At 41.6% G+C, this 17,488-nt stretch overlaps 1 protein-coding gene across 3 annotated transcripts in view; it reads left to right on the forward strand.

Moving 5' to 3' along the window:
- TLCD4 (TLC domain containing 4) overlaps window positions 1–17,488 on the forward strand; it is a 442,351-nt gene that overhangs the window by 183,120 nt on the left and 241,743 nt on the right. For all 3 annotated transcript variants that reach the window (XM_085601497.1, XM_085601496.1, XM_085601495.1), the window contains exons 2-3: window positions 8,556–8,728; window positions 12,729–12,818. In XM_085601497.1, coding sequence (XP_085457623.1) covers window positions 8,574–8,728; window positions 12,729–12,818 — 245 coding nt within the window. In that variant the 5' untranslated portion in view covers window positions 8,556–8,573. The remainder of the gene's footprint in view (window positions 1–8,555; window positions 8,729–12,728; window positions 12,819–17,488) is intronic.

Genomic DNA, 17,488 nt, shown 5'->3' on the forward strand with positions numbered 1-17,488 from the left:
GTTTTCTGTATTTGGCTGGACATAGTACAGAAAGTGGTGACAAATGTGAGTCTCTCATTAGTAGTCTTGGGTGCGTCAGTGTCCAGTAGGGCATCACGATTGTTATTAGACGCCCGTTTCCAGGCTTTACGCACCAGACGTTTCGGATATTGCCGTGATTCTAGTTGTCTGGCAAGTGCCTCAGCATGTTTGTCGAACAGTTGTCTGGTCGAGCAGTTCCTGCGAACCCGCAGGAACTGGCCAACTGGAAGGTTCTCTCGGAGTGCCCTCGGATGATGGCTGTTAAAGGACAACAAAGAGTTTCTGGACATGGGTTTCTTATATAGTTCAGAACTCAGTGAGTTATCGTGAACAAAGATAGAGATATCCAGGAAGGCCAAACGATGTTTGTTGTACTCAATGGTGAAGCGCAAATACGCATTCTGTTGGTTTAACCATGAGTGAAAAGCATGAATTTCGTCACCTGTGCCCCGCCAAACCACAAGGATGTCATCTATGTATCTCTTCCACAGCAACAGATGATGACGATACGGGTTGCTGTGGTTGAGTACAAAGTCCTGTTCGAATAGGTGGACATAGAGGTTGGCGAGGCTAGGAGCGAAAACACTGCCCATTGAAGTCCCAGATGTCTGGAGGAAGATCTGGTCCTCAAACTTGAAGTAGTTCTCCATCATGGCTAGTCTGGCACAATCCATGATGAAAGGCACAGGGGTGATACTGTCCAGAGAACGTGCTTCCAAAAGGCCTCTGATGGCGTCGAGGGTCTCTTGCTGGGGAATACACGTATAAAGTGACTCTACGTCCAAACTGGCCAAGAGATCGGTGTCAGAGTTGAACTCTATCTCAGGTAAGAGTCGTAGAACGTCTGCCGTATCTTTAAGGTAAGTTGGCATCTCACTGACCATAGGTCGTAAAAACACGTCTACGAATTTGGACAGAGGTTCTAGTAATGAACCGATCCCAGAGATAATGGGACGGCCAGGAGGCGGTCGTTGCTGTTTGTGAATTTTGGGGAGGCAGTAAAAGTAGGGCATCACTGGGTTGCTGGTCACCAGGAATTTAGCCTCATGTGAAGTTATCCATCCCTCTGCCTCCCCTTCCTCAACCAGCTGTTTGATCTCTCGGGAGAGTCTAGATGTGGGATCTGACTCTAGGGCCCGGTAGGATTTAGAATCCGATAAGTGTCTAAGGCATTCTGCCTGATAGATGACAGTGTCCTGCAGGACTATCGCCCCGCCTTTGTCTGCCGGTTTGATAGTAATCGACGTGTCTTTGGTAAAGTTTTTGAGGGCAGTCTTTTCTTTCTTAGAGAAGTTAAAAAAGGCATGGGGACGGGTGTCGTGCAAAGTCATCAGATCATGAACAACCGCTTTTTCAAAGGTAGAGACTTGTGTGGGGACCTGATGGGGTAGAGGCGTGAAAGTACTTTTAGGACGAAGTCCAGTGTTCACAATACTGGTCTCGTTGTCTAGGGTTGGTGCTATAGGATCTTTTTCTTTAAAAAAGAAATGCAACCGAATCTTCCTAAAAATTTTTTCAATTTCACATCTCAGAGTGAAAGGATCACCTGAGTGTGTGGGAACGAAACCCAAGCCCCTATTTAGGACATTTTGTTCATCGATGGTGAGGATTTTAGAACTGAGATTGACTACAAGGTCATCTACTCGCTGGTCGAGTTCGTTGGTGGTTGTTGATTGCCCCGCCTGCTCCGAGTGTTGGGAAATGTCTGGTCTGGTTGCCAGTGGACCGTGGGGGTCCCTCTCCGTTTGCCTCTGCTGCGTCCCTGTCCCTGTTCTAAAAAAGACTGATTTGGGAAAAATTGCTGCTGAGGTGGATAGGTGTGCATCTGTTGTGGAAAGGGGGGCGGTTGGTAACCCCAAGGTGCGGGTGGCCACCATTGACCTTGATTAGGGTAAAAGTTCTGATTACCCCTCCTTCTATTGTATCTCCGGGACTGACCTCTCCCTCTACCCTGTGGGGCTCCTGTAGCACCTGAGTCAGAATCATCAGATCCCCCTTCGGACCCAGAAGAAGAATAATTAGATCCGTAGCGTCTCCCCTTGTTTTTAAATGTGGGGGCTACATAGGTGTCACTTGTGTATGTGTATATCTTTTCCCATGTAAACCGGGCCAGATCTTTCTTAAATTTGTCGATCTTATTGATTAAGATGTTATCTCTGTACTCTTTATTTGTTTTGTTTGTCTCATCCATTTGTTTTTTGAAGAGGGCTGCTGTGATGGTGGTTTTAATCTGCCCTTCCAAAGTTTGAATTTCTACGAGAATCGCATCAGCCTGACGTTTCGCCGTGCTAATAATAAGAATTAGCCAGTCACGGGTACAGCGCCAGGCTATAAGTGACCAGTCTCGTACAAACTGTTTGTCTGTGAGGAACAATCTTGGAGCGTTCGTCACGATCAGTCCAGTAGGGGCACATTTCCCACGTAGATATTCCGCCATGACAAGGCCATGAACTGCGGTCCGTGATTGACTCTTCCTAAGGTTGAGTAAAGTAGCCCAGTCATCCTTGGGGTTCCCTGTGATCTCCGGCAAGGAGTCTAGGATGCTGGGATTATCAGATAGGATGTTACTTAAGGTCTCATCATCAAAGGCTAGGCCTGCAAAGTCAGCCATTATAGAGCAGGAACACGAGGTCAAGAACAAAAGGCGAGCGGTATCAGACTACTAGAGATTCCTAGAGTCTAAAATCAATAATGACCCGCAGCCGTGGCTGCTCTCAGAACCAAACAACAAATTTTAAACGAGGGTCAAAATAAGGGACTTGGTTTAAGGACTGAAACACCTCCAATCCCAAATAGACACAATGAAACCAGCAGAAGGTGCACAGTCCGTGGCAGAACAGAATAGCAAAACAATAGTTAATGTAGAGAAACGCAGGAGATCCTACAAGTAATTGGGGCAACCCCTCACAGGAGATAGGAGTCCATCAGCCCACCCTTATTGGCGGAGCATCGTCATCTGGTACTCCTGGGAATCACTGTCTAGGCCCGTATATGCAGGTCCCCAGGGACTCTGCCTAGGTGCACCGGCCAGTGATACCCGGAAAAGGAATACACTCCTGCCAGGGTGTGTACCCAAGTAGTTGAGGGCTCCAGTGATGTGCAGTGCAAGAAAGTGAAGTGGAGTTAAAAATGAATACTTGGTCAAAAAATATGTTTAATGTGGATCAACCAAGTTTCATGTCTAAAAGAACCTATAGTCTGTTATATATTTTTTACAGGCTAGTCTTTGGTTCATGTGAGAGTGTGGTCGACATGTTTCAGCCGTTACGGTGACTTAACCCGGCTTTCATCAGGACCAAAAGAAAGAGCTACTGCAAAACTAATTATAAGGTGATATAACTAACCCCATATACCAAATGTGAGTGTGGGATACCGGTGTGGCGATTGCCACCCTACCAAAAAAGGCTCAAACTAGAGCGTAAGAACGATGTCTTCATTCCTAAAAAAGAAAAGTATATATGAACCTCATGCATATCAAAACACAACTACTGATTGCCACAAGGCAAAGCTGATTCAGCATCACCCAGATTAACAACTAAACTCCAAAATGATGTTTTTAAATACTAAATTTGTATAGAAAATTGAAAAAGACTCACCCAGCTTTGTGTGGGAGAACAGCCTCACCTCACCCGGCTGACTGCTCGGAGAAGGAGGCACCGCTCTGTTTAAATGTGGAGAAAGAAACCAGACAGATTGCCAATGGATACCCATCTGCTCAAAGCTCAACACACATATTTTAAACAAATTAAAAAGGAACCAAAATTGATTAAAAAAGTCCGAGACCTCGTGACCGCCCATAAAAGTCTAGTAGTGTTAAGGTGATGTCTCTTTAGAACATCCTATCAGACATCCAGTATGACCAGGGTCAAACATAACTATGAATGATTGTTATTCAGTTGTTGAAAGAGCTGTCAACAGAATTCCAACAACCAAAACATAGAACATGCTGTCTTCCACCTTGCCTATCTATCGACATCTCTGGCTAACTTGCAGGCTGTCTGAGAGGCGTTTGGCAGGACAGAAAGGGTGCTACTTAGTAGCGATCGTGTTGGACGTGCGCGTTCTGAAATTACAATCAGCTGTATGCGCGCTTTAAAGAGACAGGTCCAAGACCTCATGACTAGGTCTGTGTAGTTAAGTCGATGTCTCTTGAGAAGAGCCTGTCAGGCATCTAGTATGACCAGGGGCAGATGTAATCATAAAAGAATGTTGATGGGTAAAAGAGAAACCAACCCTGGAATCTATCGCCAGAAATCAACCCACCAGTTCTAAGTTCAGGAGTATATTTAAAATGAAGTCAGCACAGAGCACACGCAGCCTGCCTCCTCACCTGTCCGTCGATACCTCTGACTAACTCGCAAGCTGTCTGGGAGGTATCGGCAGGACGGGGAGGCTGCTATTAATAGCGCTCGTGTGAGACGCGTGCGTCTTAAATTGAATTCAGCTGCTCGTTCACTTGCACTGAAGCAGCGTCTATGTACAGTGAAGCGCATGCGCCTAGGGCAAGTGCTGATTGAAACGCGCATGCGTTAGTGCCGGACATTACGCCGATGTACGTTTCTCTACATTAACTATTGTTTTGCTATTCTGTTCTGCCACGGACTGTGCACCTTCTGCTGGTTTCATTCATTCTCTCTGTAGAGTGCCCAAAGCAATGCCAGTTGCACTTGTGATTCTCTGCAAACTTGTGGGTAGGGCAGCACTCATTGGAAAGTGTAGTTCATATGTTCAAGCCACGCCCTTAATTATACAGACCACGCCCTTTTTAACCCCCACCCCACCCTTACTTTTTGGTGGGACAGTGGTACAGTTGGTAAAGAATGTTTTCCGTACAGAAAGATAGATTTTGTGATCACAATATCATTGTGTTGGCAAGACAACGAGAGATGTAGTTTGATAGATAATCACAGCTACTAAATATAAGCTCAAGATTCGCCAGACAACTAATATTTATTTTTCCACTAAATAGTTTTGCTTTGTGAGAGCTCGAATATAGCTCACTTCAAAGTTTAGGCTGATCTCTTGCAGTTAACAATGTGCGTTTTTCACAATCGCTATTGGTCTTATATACACCTCAACCAACCATGAAATAAAGATATAATTAAGGATGATCCATGAGAAAAAAGAAAACTACATCATAGGTATCATATCGGATTCGGCGCACAATACATATGCCATCGAATGTGAAGCGTTTATTCACTTGGACCCCAGTTCCCGAGATCTTCAGCGCAGTTGTGGCCTCGAATGAAAGACAAACACTGGGCTGATTGAATTAACTGATTTCCCCTCAATAGCCACACAGTTCATTATCGAGCTGGGTACCTTCGTGTTTGGATACTATGAACACAAGCATTTGAAATGCGATAGGTCTCGCATTTGTGCAATTTTAAGCGATTGCTATTGGAAATGACAATGCCTTTTATTTATATGTTTTAAAAACCAACATAAATAAAAGGCATTATAATTTAGAATGCTAGTAGCTCAAACACTCGCAAATGCGAGACCTATTGCATTGCAAATGCTTGTTAGAAATTGGAGTGGGATTTTTATTGTGTTTTTGCTCTGAGTCATACTTACCAATAGTTAAGCCCTGGTGTAAGTTACTGAAACCTATTTCTGGATCTAATAATAATAATAGGGACATTATTACTTGTAGAGCATTACCATCCTCTCCGGGCATTAAGTGGTTTGGGTCCCTCCGGGTCCCCGGCCCAGGGGTGATTTAAAATGGACATTGAAACGGGTCTCTTTCAGGCCCAGTAGTCATGTCTTTATCTTTTCGTGCAAAAACACTGATCGTTTTCCTAACAAGTGCAATTCTTTTTTACGGTAATCCATGTCTTTCCTGTTAATGGTTCACATGGTTTACTTATCTTGCATTCTCTCTGGGTTTTTTGCTTTTTCCAGGATGTTGTGTTAATTTTTTTCATGCAGTATATTACTCCTGTCTAGTGTATAATTTAAATTAAGTCATATCTAGGTGTTTATAACATGGCACAATTGAATTGTGGCGGAAGGCAGCGCAAGTTTCTCTCAGTGCCTCTCAAGGGCGAAAAGGTGTTCTGAATACGTGGTCATCCAATCCTTGGACTCTCTGCAAAGCACACGTACCAATGGTCATGTATACCAGTTGCAGGAGTGACTCAATGCAAATGAGGGGGTAGGGTGGTACTATATGCACATTTCAGTATATATGCATAAGCCACACCCTTAATTATATAGGCCGTGCCCCTTTCAGTGACCCCTCACTTTTTTCATCCCACTTAAAGCCCTGCATCAACCGCCAAGTAATCCTCTTCGCACATTTAGTTAAAACGTTCTGTCTCTGAAGTATTGCTGTGTTCCATTATGTTGCCATGTTAACTGGGCTTAGTTTCAATGTATAGACCTAATTCGGTGAGCTATATTTGTGAAACTATATATACTGCAGCTCTGATAACCAAATGAAGTGTGTCATTTTGAATAACAGTATGTTACAGAAAGGACCACTTTTAGAGATTAGGGACTGTACTTTAGATCTCATGTTTGCTTTGCAACTAAGTGTCAGTAGTTGATTTTTATAGCAGTAACATAAAGTAACTTGCTGTGGAATAATCACCACGTTAAATCAGTGAACATTTATATATCAAAAACTAATGCAAGTAGCATGTTGAAATGTTGGTATGTACAGCAATTGTTTGCCACTTTGCCATAGACAATTTCGATGTGTATAGTAACACCTTTTACCAGACTTGTATCAGAAGTATGTGTTTGCTATTAAGGGAGTGGGGTTTTCTATATAAAAATCTTCAAGTGTAATCATTAATTAATCCCTGCAACTGGTCGTATGGACCTTTGCTCATTAACAAGGAGAAGGTAAGGAGCAATCATCTATGTAGCATTAAATCATTAAAGACTTTCAGTTCTGTTAATTAAGAGAATTAGTGTGAGTTAATGGGTTTTATTTTCACATCTTTTATTCTATCTTCTGTTTATTCATTAGATATTAAGATTTCAGCATTAAAAGTCAATGTAATCCATCAATTGGTATTTGACTATAAAATAGAACAAACTTAGTTAGAATCACAGTTAATATAGTAGTAATACAGCAATCATGTTCCATAATGGAAAATTCCCTATTCTAAATTAAGTTGGAATATTGAGCGAGAAAACTGTGTAAGTTCAGGTACCCATAAGGAGTACTGATGAGAGAATCAGTGCACAAGCATACAGCCTTTGCATAATAATCTGAAAAGTATTCTTGGTTCGAGTTGTTAGCAGACAGTTCAGTATAAGCTAAGTAAGGCAGCCTCTCAAAGAAAAGGCATCAGAAACTCGCAGGCGAGTATCCATTCAGAGAATTTGGGAAATATAGCAGTCTGACTGCTACTCTAGGAACCTGCACTAATATAAACACACACATTCTATGTTGCAACATTATTTTCTTTCGTCTTCTTCATCCTCCAATAGAATTTCAGTAAACTCCTAAGAATAAGCAATCTCCCCATATACTCGGGTGCACAATAGGCTTTCAGACATCAAAACTTGAAAAGTTACATCGTTGATGTTTTGCGGTCCAGACATCTTTTCCCATAAGTCATTCTTCCCGTCACCACCTCTGTCGGTGAGAACTCACTATCAGTTGTCTAATACAAACACTAATCACTAGCTAACGGAAGGCTTATGGAAAAGTACAGCATTAGAAAGAAAGAAAAACACATTGTGCACAAATACCTATTCAATGTGAAAAACAAGCCTTTCAATGTTAATGAAGTATTCTTTTAGCATGGTGTCAACAGTTAGGCTAACTTAAATCAGCACTTTTAATTCATTTTTAGGCCTATAACATTTAAGTATGATTACCTACTACAAATTATGCGTTTAGCATATGTTTTACTTAAACATAAGCTTTGCACATTATTAGTAAAAGCATTTTGAATGCAAATAAAATTGGCGTATCAAACACCGCATCCCCACACTTTGCCATAAGTAAATTCCTAGAGATCAAATCTGCTGAAATTTGCTAGAGAAAAAATGTCTGGTAAATACAGGGACATGAGGATTTGGGGCTGTAAAGCACCAATATCTGCTTGTTATTCTCCAAACCCAGGAATAGGGGCTATTTATTGCACTAAATTAATGCCCGGTCTCGGATTCTATTGTTTGTGATAAAAATGTCACCTTCCTTCAGGGCGCTCTTAATTGGGTCCTTAGTATGTACAAATATTGTTGGACTAAAATCTGTTAAAAAGACTGCACAGTCTAAGAGTTGGAGAAGTGACATAGCAAAGTGACTTGAGCTGGCACAAAATTCGTTATATTTTTTAAGATGGATATAAATAGACAAAAAAAAAGTTAAACTTTGGGGTCTCATGTCAATAACATTACTCTATAAAAAAAAATCTTTCAACGTTGAACAAGAGAATCATTAATGTTGCATAGTAAACTTGGTTGTGACTATGACTCGCTTGCTGACACATAATCTTCTTACGTTAATTTAAAAGTGAGTATGTAGTTGACTTCAAAGCAATTGCTGAGTATATCTTCTCTTCCAGTTTCAGATCTTGTGAATCATGCCGACCTTCAGCAAGCTTACAATTGGCATTACAGTAACAAGCTTTGTGGTGTTTCAGCTGCTGTTCCATGTCGTTAGCGCTTGGATTTCATCTCGCTTAACGTCTGGATTTAAAAGGCTGGACTCTAAGCAGAAAATTGAATGGAATTCACGGTAAATTATTACTTGGTGATGTACCAGCAATGTATTCCTTTTACCATTGTTGCTTTGTTACATTTTACCCCTCAGTGCTGTGAGTTCGTTTTGTTTACTGTGCAACCCAATACAGAACAACACAACGATTTCTCCAGGCATGAGCTAGTCGTATGACTGGGCAAGTCATACACGAGCAGCATTTGAGTTAACAAGCATTAAAAATGCAATAGGTCTCGCCTTTCATTAAGTTAAAGCCATTTGCTTTGCTATACAATACCATTAGCAAAGCAAATGGCTTTAACTTAATCAAAGGCAAGACCTATTGCATTTTTAATGCTTGTTTTATATTGTAGCTCCAATTGCTGAACAGCCATTTCATAAACATCAGAGTCATCTTCGCTTTCATCATCTGGAATACTTTTTGTCAAATGTAGTAGAATTCTTCTTCCTTCCGACCCTAAATAATGTTTTAAAATTGCCAATTTTCTTCTTTCAGTACATTTCTCCTTCATTTGCCTCCAGATATCTTCAACCCCTTCTCTCCATTGTTCCCACTCCTGAACAGGTTCACCAGGATCAGACAGAAAAGGTGCTGGGGCATTGATTCCTTCCATAGTCTTAAAATTAATATAACCCACTAACTAAAATAAATGTAGGGTCAAATCCTGTCTTACGTAGGCAAGAAAGAAAAATATTATATATATATTGATGATACTGGTTCTGTATTATGGTGCAAGATTATCATTCATTCTTTAATTCCATGTTCCAAGTGTGTGAATCACTGTTGCTAATTCACATAAATTGTTAATGTAACAAATTTCCACTTGAAAAACGTCTCAACGATGTAACTACAGCGTGATCTCAATGCTTAATTAGAGATTTTGCCCTATGCTGTGAAATGGCCGCCACGGCGTGGTGCTGCGTCACTTTTCTTTATTTCTCATTGTCGGCAACGTCGTTGCATTAGACGCTCGCCGGCCAATGCATCACTCAGCGGACTCCTGTGCACTGGCTCGCGATAGTGCGTGTGCCCTGCCTCCTGGCCACTTTGATTGCCTGCCCAAACCTGAACCTGAAGTCAGCAGCAACGAGACTCACCCACCGCAGCCGTCAAATACCACAGTCACTGTGCTGTCACAGCGTGCAATCCTCCATGCCGCCGGAAAAAACAGCCACCACGGTGTCACTGCGATACCTCTATGCTGCCACGGCGACTTCCACATTCTGCGCAGGGGTCCCCTCCTCAATCCCGCTCATCACCAGTGCCGTATCTTCAATAACTTGAACCGCCACACTTAAGTTATAATATATTTATTCAACAGTTCGTGTTGAGGTTCTCTCATCAAGAAGGGGACACCTCTACATCCAACTGACTCCTTTGGAATCCCGGCCCTCGCTCTCTTCATTCTATCTTCCCGAATGGAGGTCGAGATTCCAGACCAGTCACGTGGATATTACACAGTATTCTATCTAATCAAACAAGGGAGACCGAAATCCTACTCACACTCAACATTACCACATGAAAGTGACTTGGCAATGGGAAATTCAGAGTGATGTATCTCTCTCTAGGATAAAATATACAAGTAGGCAAACTAAGCAGGCAAGAAGTCATCTCTTATAAATGGGAATTAGAACATTCAGTAGAAAATACGTTTTTCTACAGTGAGGTACACATTGGCCCTGAAAACTAATCAGAACAAGGTAGCAGGGGGTGCGTAAACGCGGCGCCAGCTGTACATGTGCACATCCCCTCTCCTGCAAGTTAATCTAACGCCGTCGTACGCGTTCACGAACGCGTTCACAATTGCAATCCTTTTGTGCGCGTGCACATGTCCTGTCCCCCTTCCGAGGCAAGTCGACAACAATAGATCTCGCTAGCGACAGCGCTTCGCGACGCGTCGCTAGGCGAGACCTAGAAACGAAAGTCACATTGATTGCAAAATTATAGACAAGATTCAAACGGGCACAGGAAGAGGTTTGATCTACCATCTGACAAGCTGTTGCATTCTTCACAAGAATCTTGCTGATCGCGCTTAAAGGGCAGCCAGGCCTGGGAAATTGCTAGGCGCTAAGTGAGGGCTATCCAGAACTGTTTGACCAGAGGACAGTTACATGACAGAGCATCCTATTACTCGGACATATCTGTCTCAAAGTTGCTAATTGTGAAACGTGCATGGTGCGTTGGGGATTGGGGAATGCTGGTGACGAGGTAGGTAAAGTTACATGGGCTTGGGGTTAGTGGTGGGCTGCTCAGTCTAGAGATGAGTGTGTCTCCTCCTTCAACCCCATGGGCCTCAATACCCTGTTAGATCCTGCACATCATTTTTTTGCCTCTGGCCTTTCCTGTGCTCTCCGGAGAATGGACAACATATTGACTGAAAGAGAATGTGACAAATCCATGAGGGTGGAATGTGACATCAATTAGGTTGCTGCTTGAGAAACAGCAGCCATCCCATTGTGGAGAGGACTGTGGAATCTGTGCTATTGTGCTCATTAGGAGTATTTTGGGAACAGACTACAAGAGTTTGGAGTGGTCTTGGATTTGACTGGCATGATATTTCTCCCTGGAGAGAAAATGGTTTCCCTCATGTCAGTGTCCCTTCCAGCTGGACACTGCTACTCAGAGAGCATGCAGTGTAAATAATTCAGACAAGAAGGCTCGAGTATAGAATTCGAATATTTTTTAGACAAATTTGTGTGTCAGCATGTCTTGGAAAACCTGAACAGGAATTCATTAAGAAGGAGGGCAGAGAGGATGTCTTTGTCATGAGAGGCCAGAAGCAAACCCTGAAGATAGACGACCATGTGTCATTAGGCACACATCACCTGAGTGGCTTGGGTATTGCCTTGAGAGAAATGAGAACAATTAGGTTAGAAATCAAAATGGTGAATGAGAGGACAGTACATTTAGAATAGTAGACTTCGAGCACAGATGACAAAAACTGAGAACTGAACATTAGATTTGAAAAAGCTGAGCAAAAAGAGAAGTCAGCCTGTACGTCCTTCAGGGAGACTTGCCCACCCTGCCCAGGGACTGTCCAATACAGATTAGTACCACGGGATTCAAATACTTAGGAATATTTCTCTCCTCGAACACTGCACTTCACTACCAAAACAACCTCCTTCCTCCGATGCTTCGCTTAAAGCGAGATATAACCAGCTGGAAATCTCTCTCCCTCTCACTTCTGGGCAAGGCAGCACTATTTAAAATGATGTTCCTCCCTCGTTTGCTCTATGCTCTACAAAACTCCCTTGACCCTGTTCCCCTGAAATACGGGGATATTAGTCACAGTTGCTCCCCATCTAATAGTGATGATCACTCAGCAGACCATGTGCAACACATCTACGAATGGAAATCCTTATAGACTGTTCTGGCTGAACGCTAATACCATGTCTTTAATCTATGAGAGACCTAGTTGTATCTCCATTGATTGTAATATTACAGTCAAATTAGCGGTTTTATGTCAATACCCAATTGAACATATATATACAGGGGAAGGTAGTCTAAAATAGAAGAACACATCACAGAAAGGAAAATAGAAAAAATAAATCAAAAGGAGAGTAAACAGGAAAAAAAGAAAAAAGGAAGAGGTACCTCAGTAGCTTTCTAGAGAAATCTGTCCGGACTCTTGTACAGGATCTGTCAGTGTGTCGTAATTCGCACATTCTCCACTGGGACCTTCAGAAAAAGCATAACCTTGTTAGTGAATGTGGGTGTTGCATCTATCTCTGGGTCCCTACTGTGAACCACGGATCAAGTATAGGGAGACAACACAAGCCACCTGTTTGAAGTTTAGGGACAGTGGTTTCAGGGGCAAGCATGAGGAACTGTTCCTCATTGATATGGTGTAAGTAATTGTTGCTTGCAAGTCTATAGGTCACAGTAGATTAGATCCAGGGCCACTAATGCATAGCTTCTTTCTAACATGTGACTTTAATATTTATGCAGATATTCTATACACACATAACTTGGAATACTACGAATTTCATTAGTCCTAACCACTGCATTTTTTTTCAGCACTGTGTCCTCATTCCATGCATTGGTGGTTGGATTCTTCTGTTTATATATTTTATGCTTTGATGATGCTGTGAATGCTGACCCGGTATGGTAAGAAATGCTATTTCAATTTATATTTTTATACTGTGTCTTCTTTTAATGTTATCCTCTTTGGTTGGTGTCCCAATGATGGAATAATCATACTGTTTGATGGATTTGGCTTTTGTAATCACTTGCTTTTTGTTTTAACTGCGATCTTTTATATGTCACTCCTACCACCAATACCAAATGTGGTTTGGAATTAAATATCATGACTGTACAGTGAAATATAATGTTTTATCCACAGATTATCAATTAAGTCTTCATGTACAGATAGGTATACAATATGTCACTATAGTAGTCTTCTTACTGTGGCATTGCTTATTTTTCTGGTACTCATGTGGTGTTGTCTGTTAATATCCTAAAACCCATCTACCAGCTACAAATTTACTAGTTCTTTGCAGTAGATTTCTCCTGTGAGGTACCCTATCTAGTTGCACAATCTTGAACCCGTAAGCCTTCTGCCTACCAGTTTTCCACTGTTTATCCCAGGCATTAACGTTCAGCGCTTCATGTGGTGTTAAGGCTAATTAATCACTGTGGACCCTTGTAAGCAACCTTCTTGAAAAAGGAGAACCTCTGAATCCTGCCTCTTCTTTAGTTCATTTTCTGGCTCCCTGGAGACTTACTATGATGCAGTACCATTCCCCATGAATTCCCTCTTGATTACCTTTTCCCATGCACAGATATTTCAATCAGGGTGACCATGTTTTTTCTCCTTTTGAAGCTACCACTAGAAGCCATGTACATTAGCTCTATAAAAACTCTGAGGGCTGTTTACAAAGCAAGCTGTTCAGTCCATTCCACTGCTACATTCATTACCTGTTTGCACCTAGAAGAGTTGCTAGCCTTTACTGAAGAGCGTTTTCCTCTGAAGATGATGATCCCTCCAAGAGTATCAACGTGAACAGACCTGGCCCAACAGAATACCGCACAGCATCAATGGAAGGCACATCAACTGAGCCTAGATGCGACAGATCACCAAGGTAGTGGTCAGGCTAACTGGAAGTCATTCACATTTTTTACACCTTCAAACTTTCAGATGCCATGAAGTGGCTAGAAAGTAACATGCTGGTGCTGTTAGGTGCCGTTAAATAAATTAAGGCATAAATAAAGAAATTTATTTACTAACACTTGGCCCAGGCTTCAGTGTAGCATCCATCTTTCTGTGCTTCTGAAAAAATTCTGATATGGAAAACTAGTCACTCTTCCAAGCGCCCAGCCTAAACTAAATCAATGAAACAAAAAATGACATATCAGTATCCTTAAACATAAAGTAGTGTATGTTGATGATGCCTGGTCATGAATAACTAATATGACATCTTAATATGGTCATTATTCTGTAGTAAAGTTTTAAAATTGGAGCCAGCTATTGGAAAAGAACATCATCTTAGGCCACAACTTTACAAACACTTCCACACAAGTTATATTTATTTTATAATCAGTTTATCAGAAATTATATTTTTGAAATATTTGCAAAATCTGCTTCGGCTATGCTGTTTCCTTTTTCTTTTAAATTGTTTTTATTGAGATATTAACTGAAATTACAATTCTGCTTTCATGGTCATTCACCGAAAATCATATAATTATTAATTAGGGCAGTTTTAAGATTAGGTTATCCTCAGATTGGTATGGAGTAGGTAATCAACATGGCGGACCCTTATTAGCCTAGTTTTGGGTCTTTTCTTGAGGTTTATGTTGCTTATAGTTCTACCGCCCTTAGAGAGGATTTTATAATAGACTAACTGAATGTTTTATCGAAAAATGCGATTGTGTATCAACTTTGGCTGCTATTTTTTTAATGTATTAATGTATTAATTTGTCCTTGCACTTTTATGGTCACTCGACCGAAATAAAGTACTTTAATGATATCATTATTAAACAGTTCATATTTTTCTGCACCATGATGTGCATTTAGCCCATTTACATTCAGAGATTTTTTTTGCAAAGAGAAACTAAGCTATCCCCCGCACCTTTCAGACCGTCCATGCATTTATGGATAGGCTAGCTGACTCTATACACTGCCTTTATTGTAGTCTGGTTAGATGATCGGTTGTGAGACTGTGTCTAAGCATAATTCTTTCAGGGTTAATCAAATCAATGTACAGATCTCGCCTTGAAGGACATGAAACCTCTCTACATTCTTTGTTCATATAGTTCAAAGCTGGCAGCCAAATAAATGTGTTTGTATTATGTGTGTATGGGTTATTTGTATAGTGCAAACCTAGCCAAAAGGAAGCGGATTTCTCTACCGGGTCTAGAGCAAAGATACCAGCATTGAATAATTGGAGAGGCAACTGACTTCTGGAAGCACAAGTGTACTGTTACTGCATCGTAACTTAGTCTTCTTTAAAGAGGTGTGTTTTCAAGTCTTGGCATCAGGAGCACCCCAACCCTGCTTCTATTTAGGTCTTTTGTTCCATATAGATTAGGTGCTAGGTGCATTGACGGGAAGGGCCTTTTACCTTGTTTTTTCTTTTTTACTCATCTTTGACTCTAGTCGGTAGGTGTGCTGGATGTGGGGGAGCTTTTCGGTTAGATAAGCGGAGTTGCTCGTTGTGATGGCTTTGTAAATGATGCCGCTAGTTTTGAAGATGGCGAGGGTCAGCAAGGGGAACCTCTGGAGTTTCACCAGGATGGGGGGATGTGGTCATATTTCTTCAGTTCATGAATGAGATAAACTGCAACGCTTATGATGCCCTTAAGGCAGTGCCAGTGTGGATTCCAGGAGGCCAGAGATAGGGTACTTCCCCATCTAGAAGCAAGAGGGCTCCGGCTTGAACAACAGTTCTGCAGTAACCTTCTGGAAGGAACACTTCACTTTCCTTAGTAGAGAGAGCTAGTTCCAGGCTGTCAAGTTTTTCTTGGCAATGTGTTGCTTGTGGGTGAGATTGCTATCCAGTAAAAAATCCATATGACTTGGCTAAAAGGTGGATTTGAAGCCATCGTCATTGAGCCAGGTATGGACTTCTTTCTTGCTTGTTGTTCTTGGAAAATAACAGGATAGTGGCTCATTAGTACTGCCTCATGTTTCTGCTTTCTGTTTAATACTAGTTTTGCTGATACCATTATTTGAAACATCAATGGCCAGTCTATGTTTTGTAGGAATTCGATTCCCATTTCATATTAACCCTCCTCCCCCCAAGCTCCTGGGTCATTAGGGTCTGGCAACCTCACAAAAAATTGAAAGTTCAGAAACATTTTACCGTACGTGAAGTGGGTTGCATTCCTCTACACTCTCTCCCCAACATCTGTCGCTATTACTTTTGAACATGTTTGTCTGGTGTGAGATACCAACTCATCATGATCTCAATGGAGGTTTTTTGTTTACATATTTATCTTTCAACAAGGATTTCCATGCGCCCTGAGGTATATCTTTATTCCTCATTATTTCCCTCCTATTCATCTAGCTCCACTGTCCATGTGCTACCAAATTAGCAAGGACTTTACATAGTTTAGATACTATACCATTGAAATCTTCAAAGGTTGTTACTAATCTTTTTAACTGCTTCACTAGACAATGTCTAGATCCTTACTTTTCTTGTAAATGTTTTATACCAGGTTTCCACATAAGCTGGGGTAACATTTGCATAGCTTTAAAGAGGTGTAGGAAATATTGTTAGTACCCTTGATTTCGCTCTTGAATCCCTAATCTTCACAACCACAACCATTTTAGAGATTAGGCACCAGGCAAATCACAGTGTTCTGGCATGCCTGTGGACCCAGAAGATGTGCTATAAAACCATACCAGCTGATGCTCTGTTCTTATGAACCTAGTGATTATTGGGTGCCTGCTGTTCTACGTCACTTGGGATCTATAGTTGTGCAGCCTTATACTGGTATCTGATTTCTAGTATTCCTTTACCTACCATTACTGTAGATTTCAAAAGCCACTTCCTCGAGAGCCTAGTTGTTATCTTCTGCCATATCAAGAACATCTAAAAGCTTCTGCAACGTCTAAAAAGTCCACCCATCTACATGTATTGGGAAGAGCTGAGCAGGATAAGGACGCTTTAGTGTTATCACTACTAGATGTGATGGTACAGTAGTTACTTCTCTCGTGATGGCCAAGATTGATTACTGTAATGGTCTATATATGAGCCTACAGGAATGCCATATGAATAGATTGCAAATGCTTCAAAATGCGGCAGCTAGGCTACTGTCCGGCACAGCTAAGTTTGCGCCTATTTACAAAGAAATTAGTAAACTGCATTGGCTTCCTGTTAGGAAGCGGATCTGTTTTAAAGCCCTTTGTATCGTGTTTAAGGCGCTTCAGGGCATTGGCCCGGAGTTCCTGAAACAAAACATCCAATGGTATCACCCTAAAAGGACGCTGCGGTCAATGGAAGCCAGGTTGGTTATAGTACCACGGATAAGGAAGGCTTCCTGGGGCGGAAGAAGCTTCATTTTGCGAGCCACCAAGGCATGGAACACCCTTCCGCCCTATCTTAGAATGTGCCCTGATCTTCTGGCCTTCAGGAAGAGCCTGAAGGCCTGGTTGTTCAATGGGTAGTGTTGAAACTTCTGTTCCCTCGTTCAGGAATAATGGATAGCGCCAGGACACCCTTGGGTAATCGTGCGCTATATAAATCCCCGTAACATAACATAACATAACATGGTTGTACCACACATGAGTCTTTATGTTCTCAAGAGTTGCATTATATTTGCTCCAAAAAGGGCAG

The sequence above is a fragment of the Triturus cristatus genome, chromosome 4_2 (genome assembly GCF_964204655.1).
Source record: "Triturus cristatus chromosome 4_2, aTriCri1.1, whole genome shotgun sequence".
Lineage (NCBI taxonomy): Eukaryota > Metazoa > Chordata > Amphibia > Caudata > Salamandridae > Triturus > Triturus cristatus.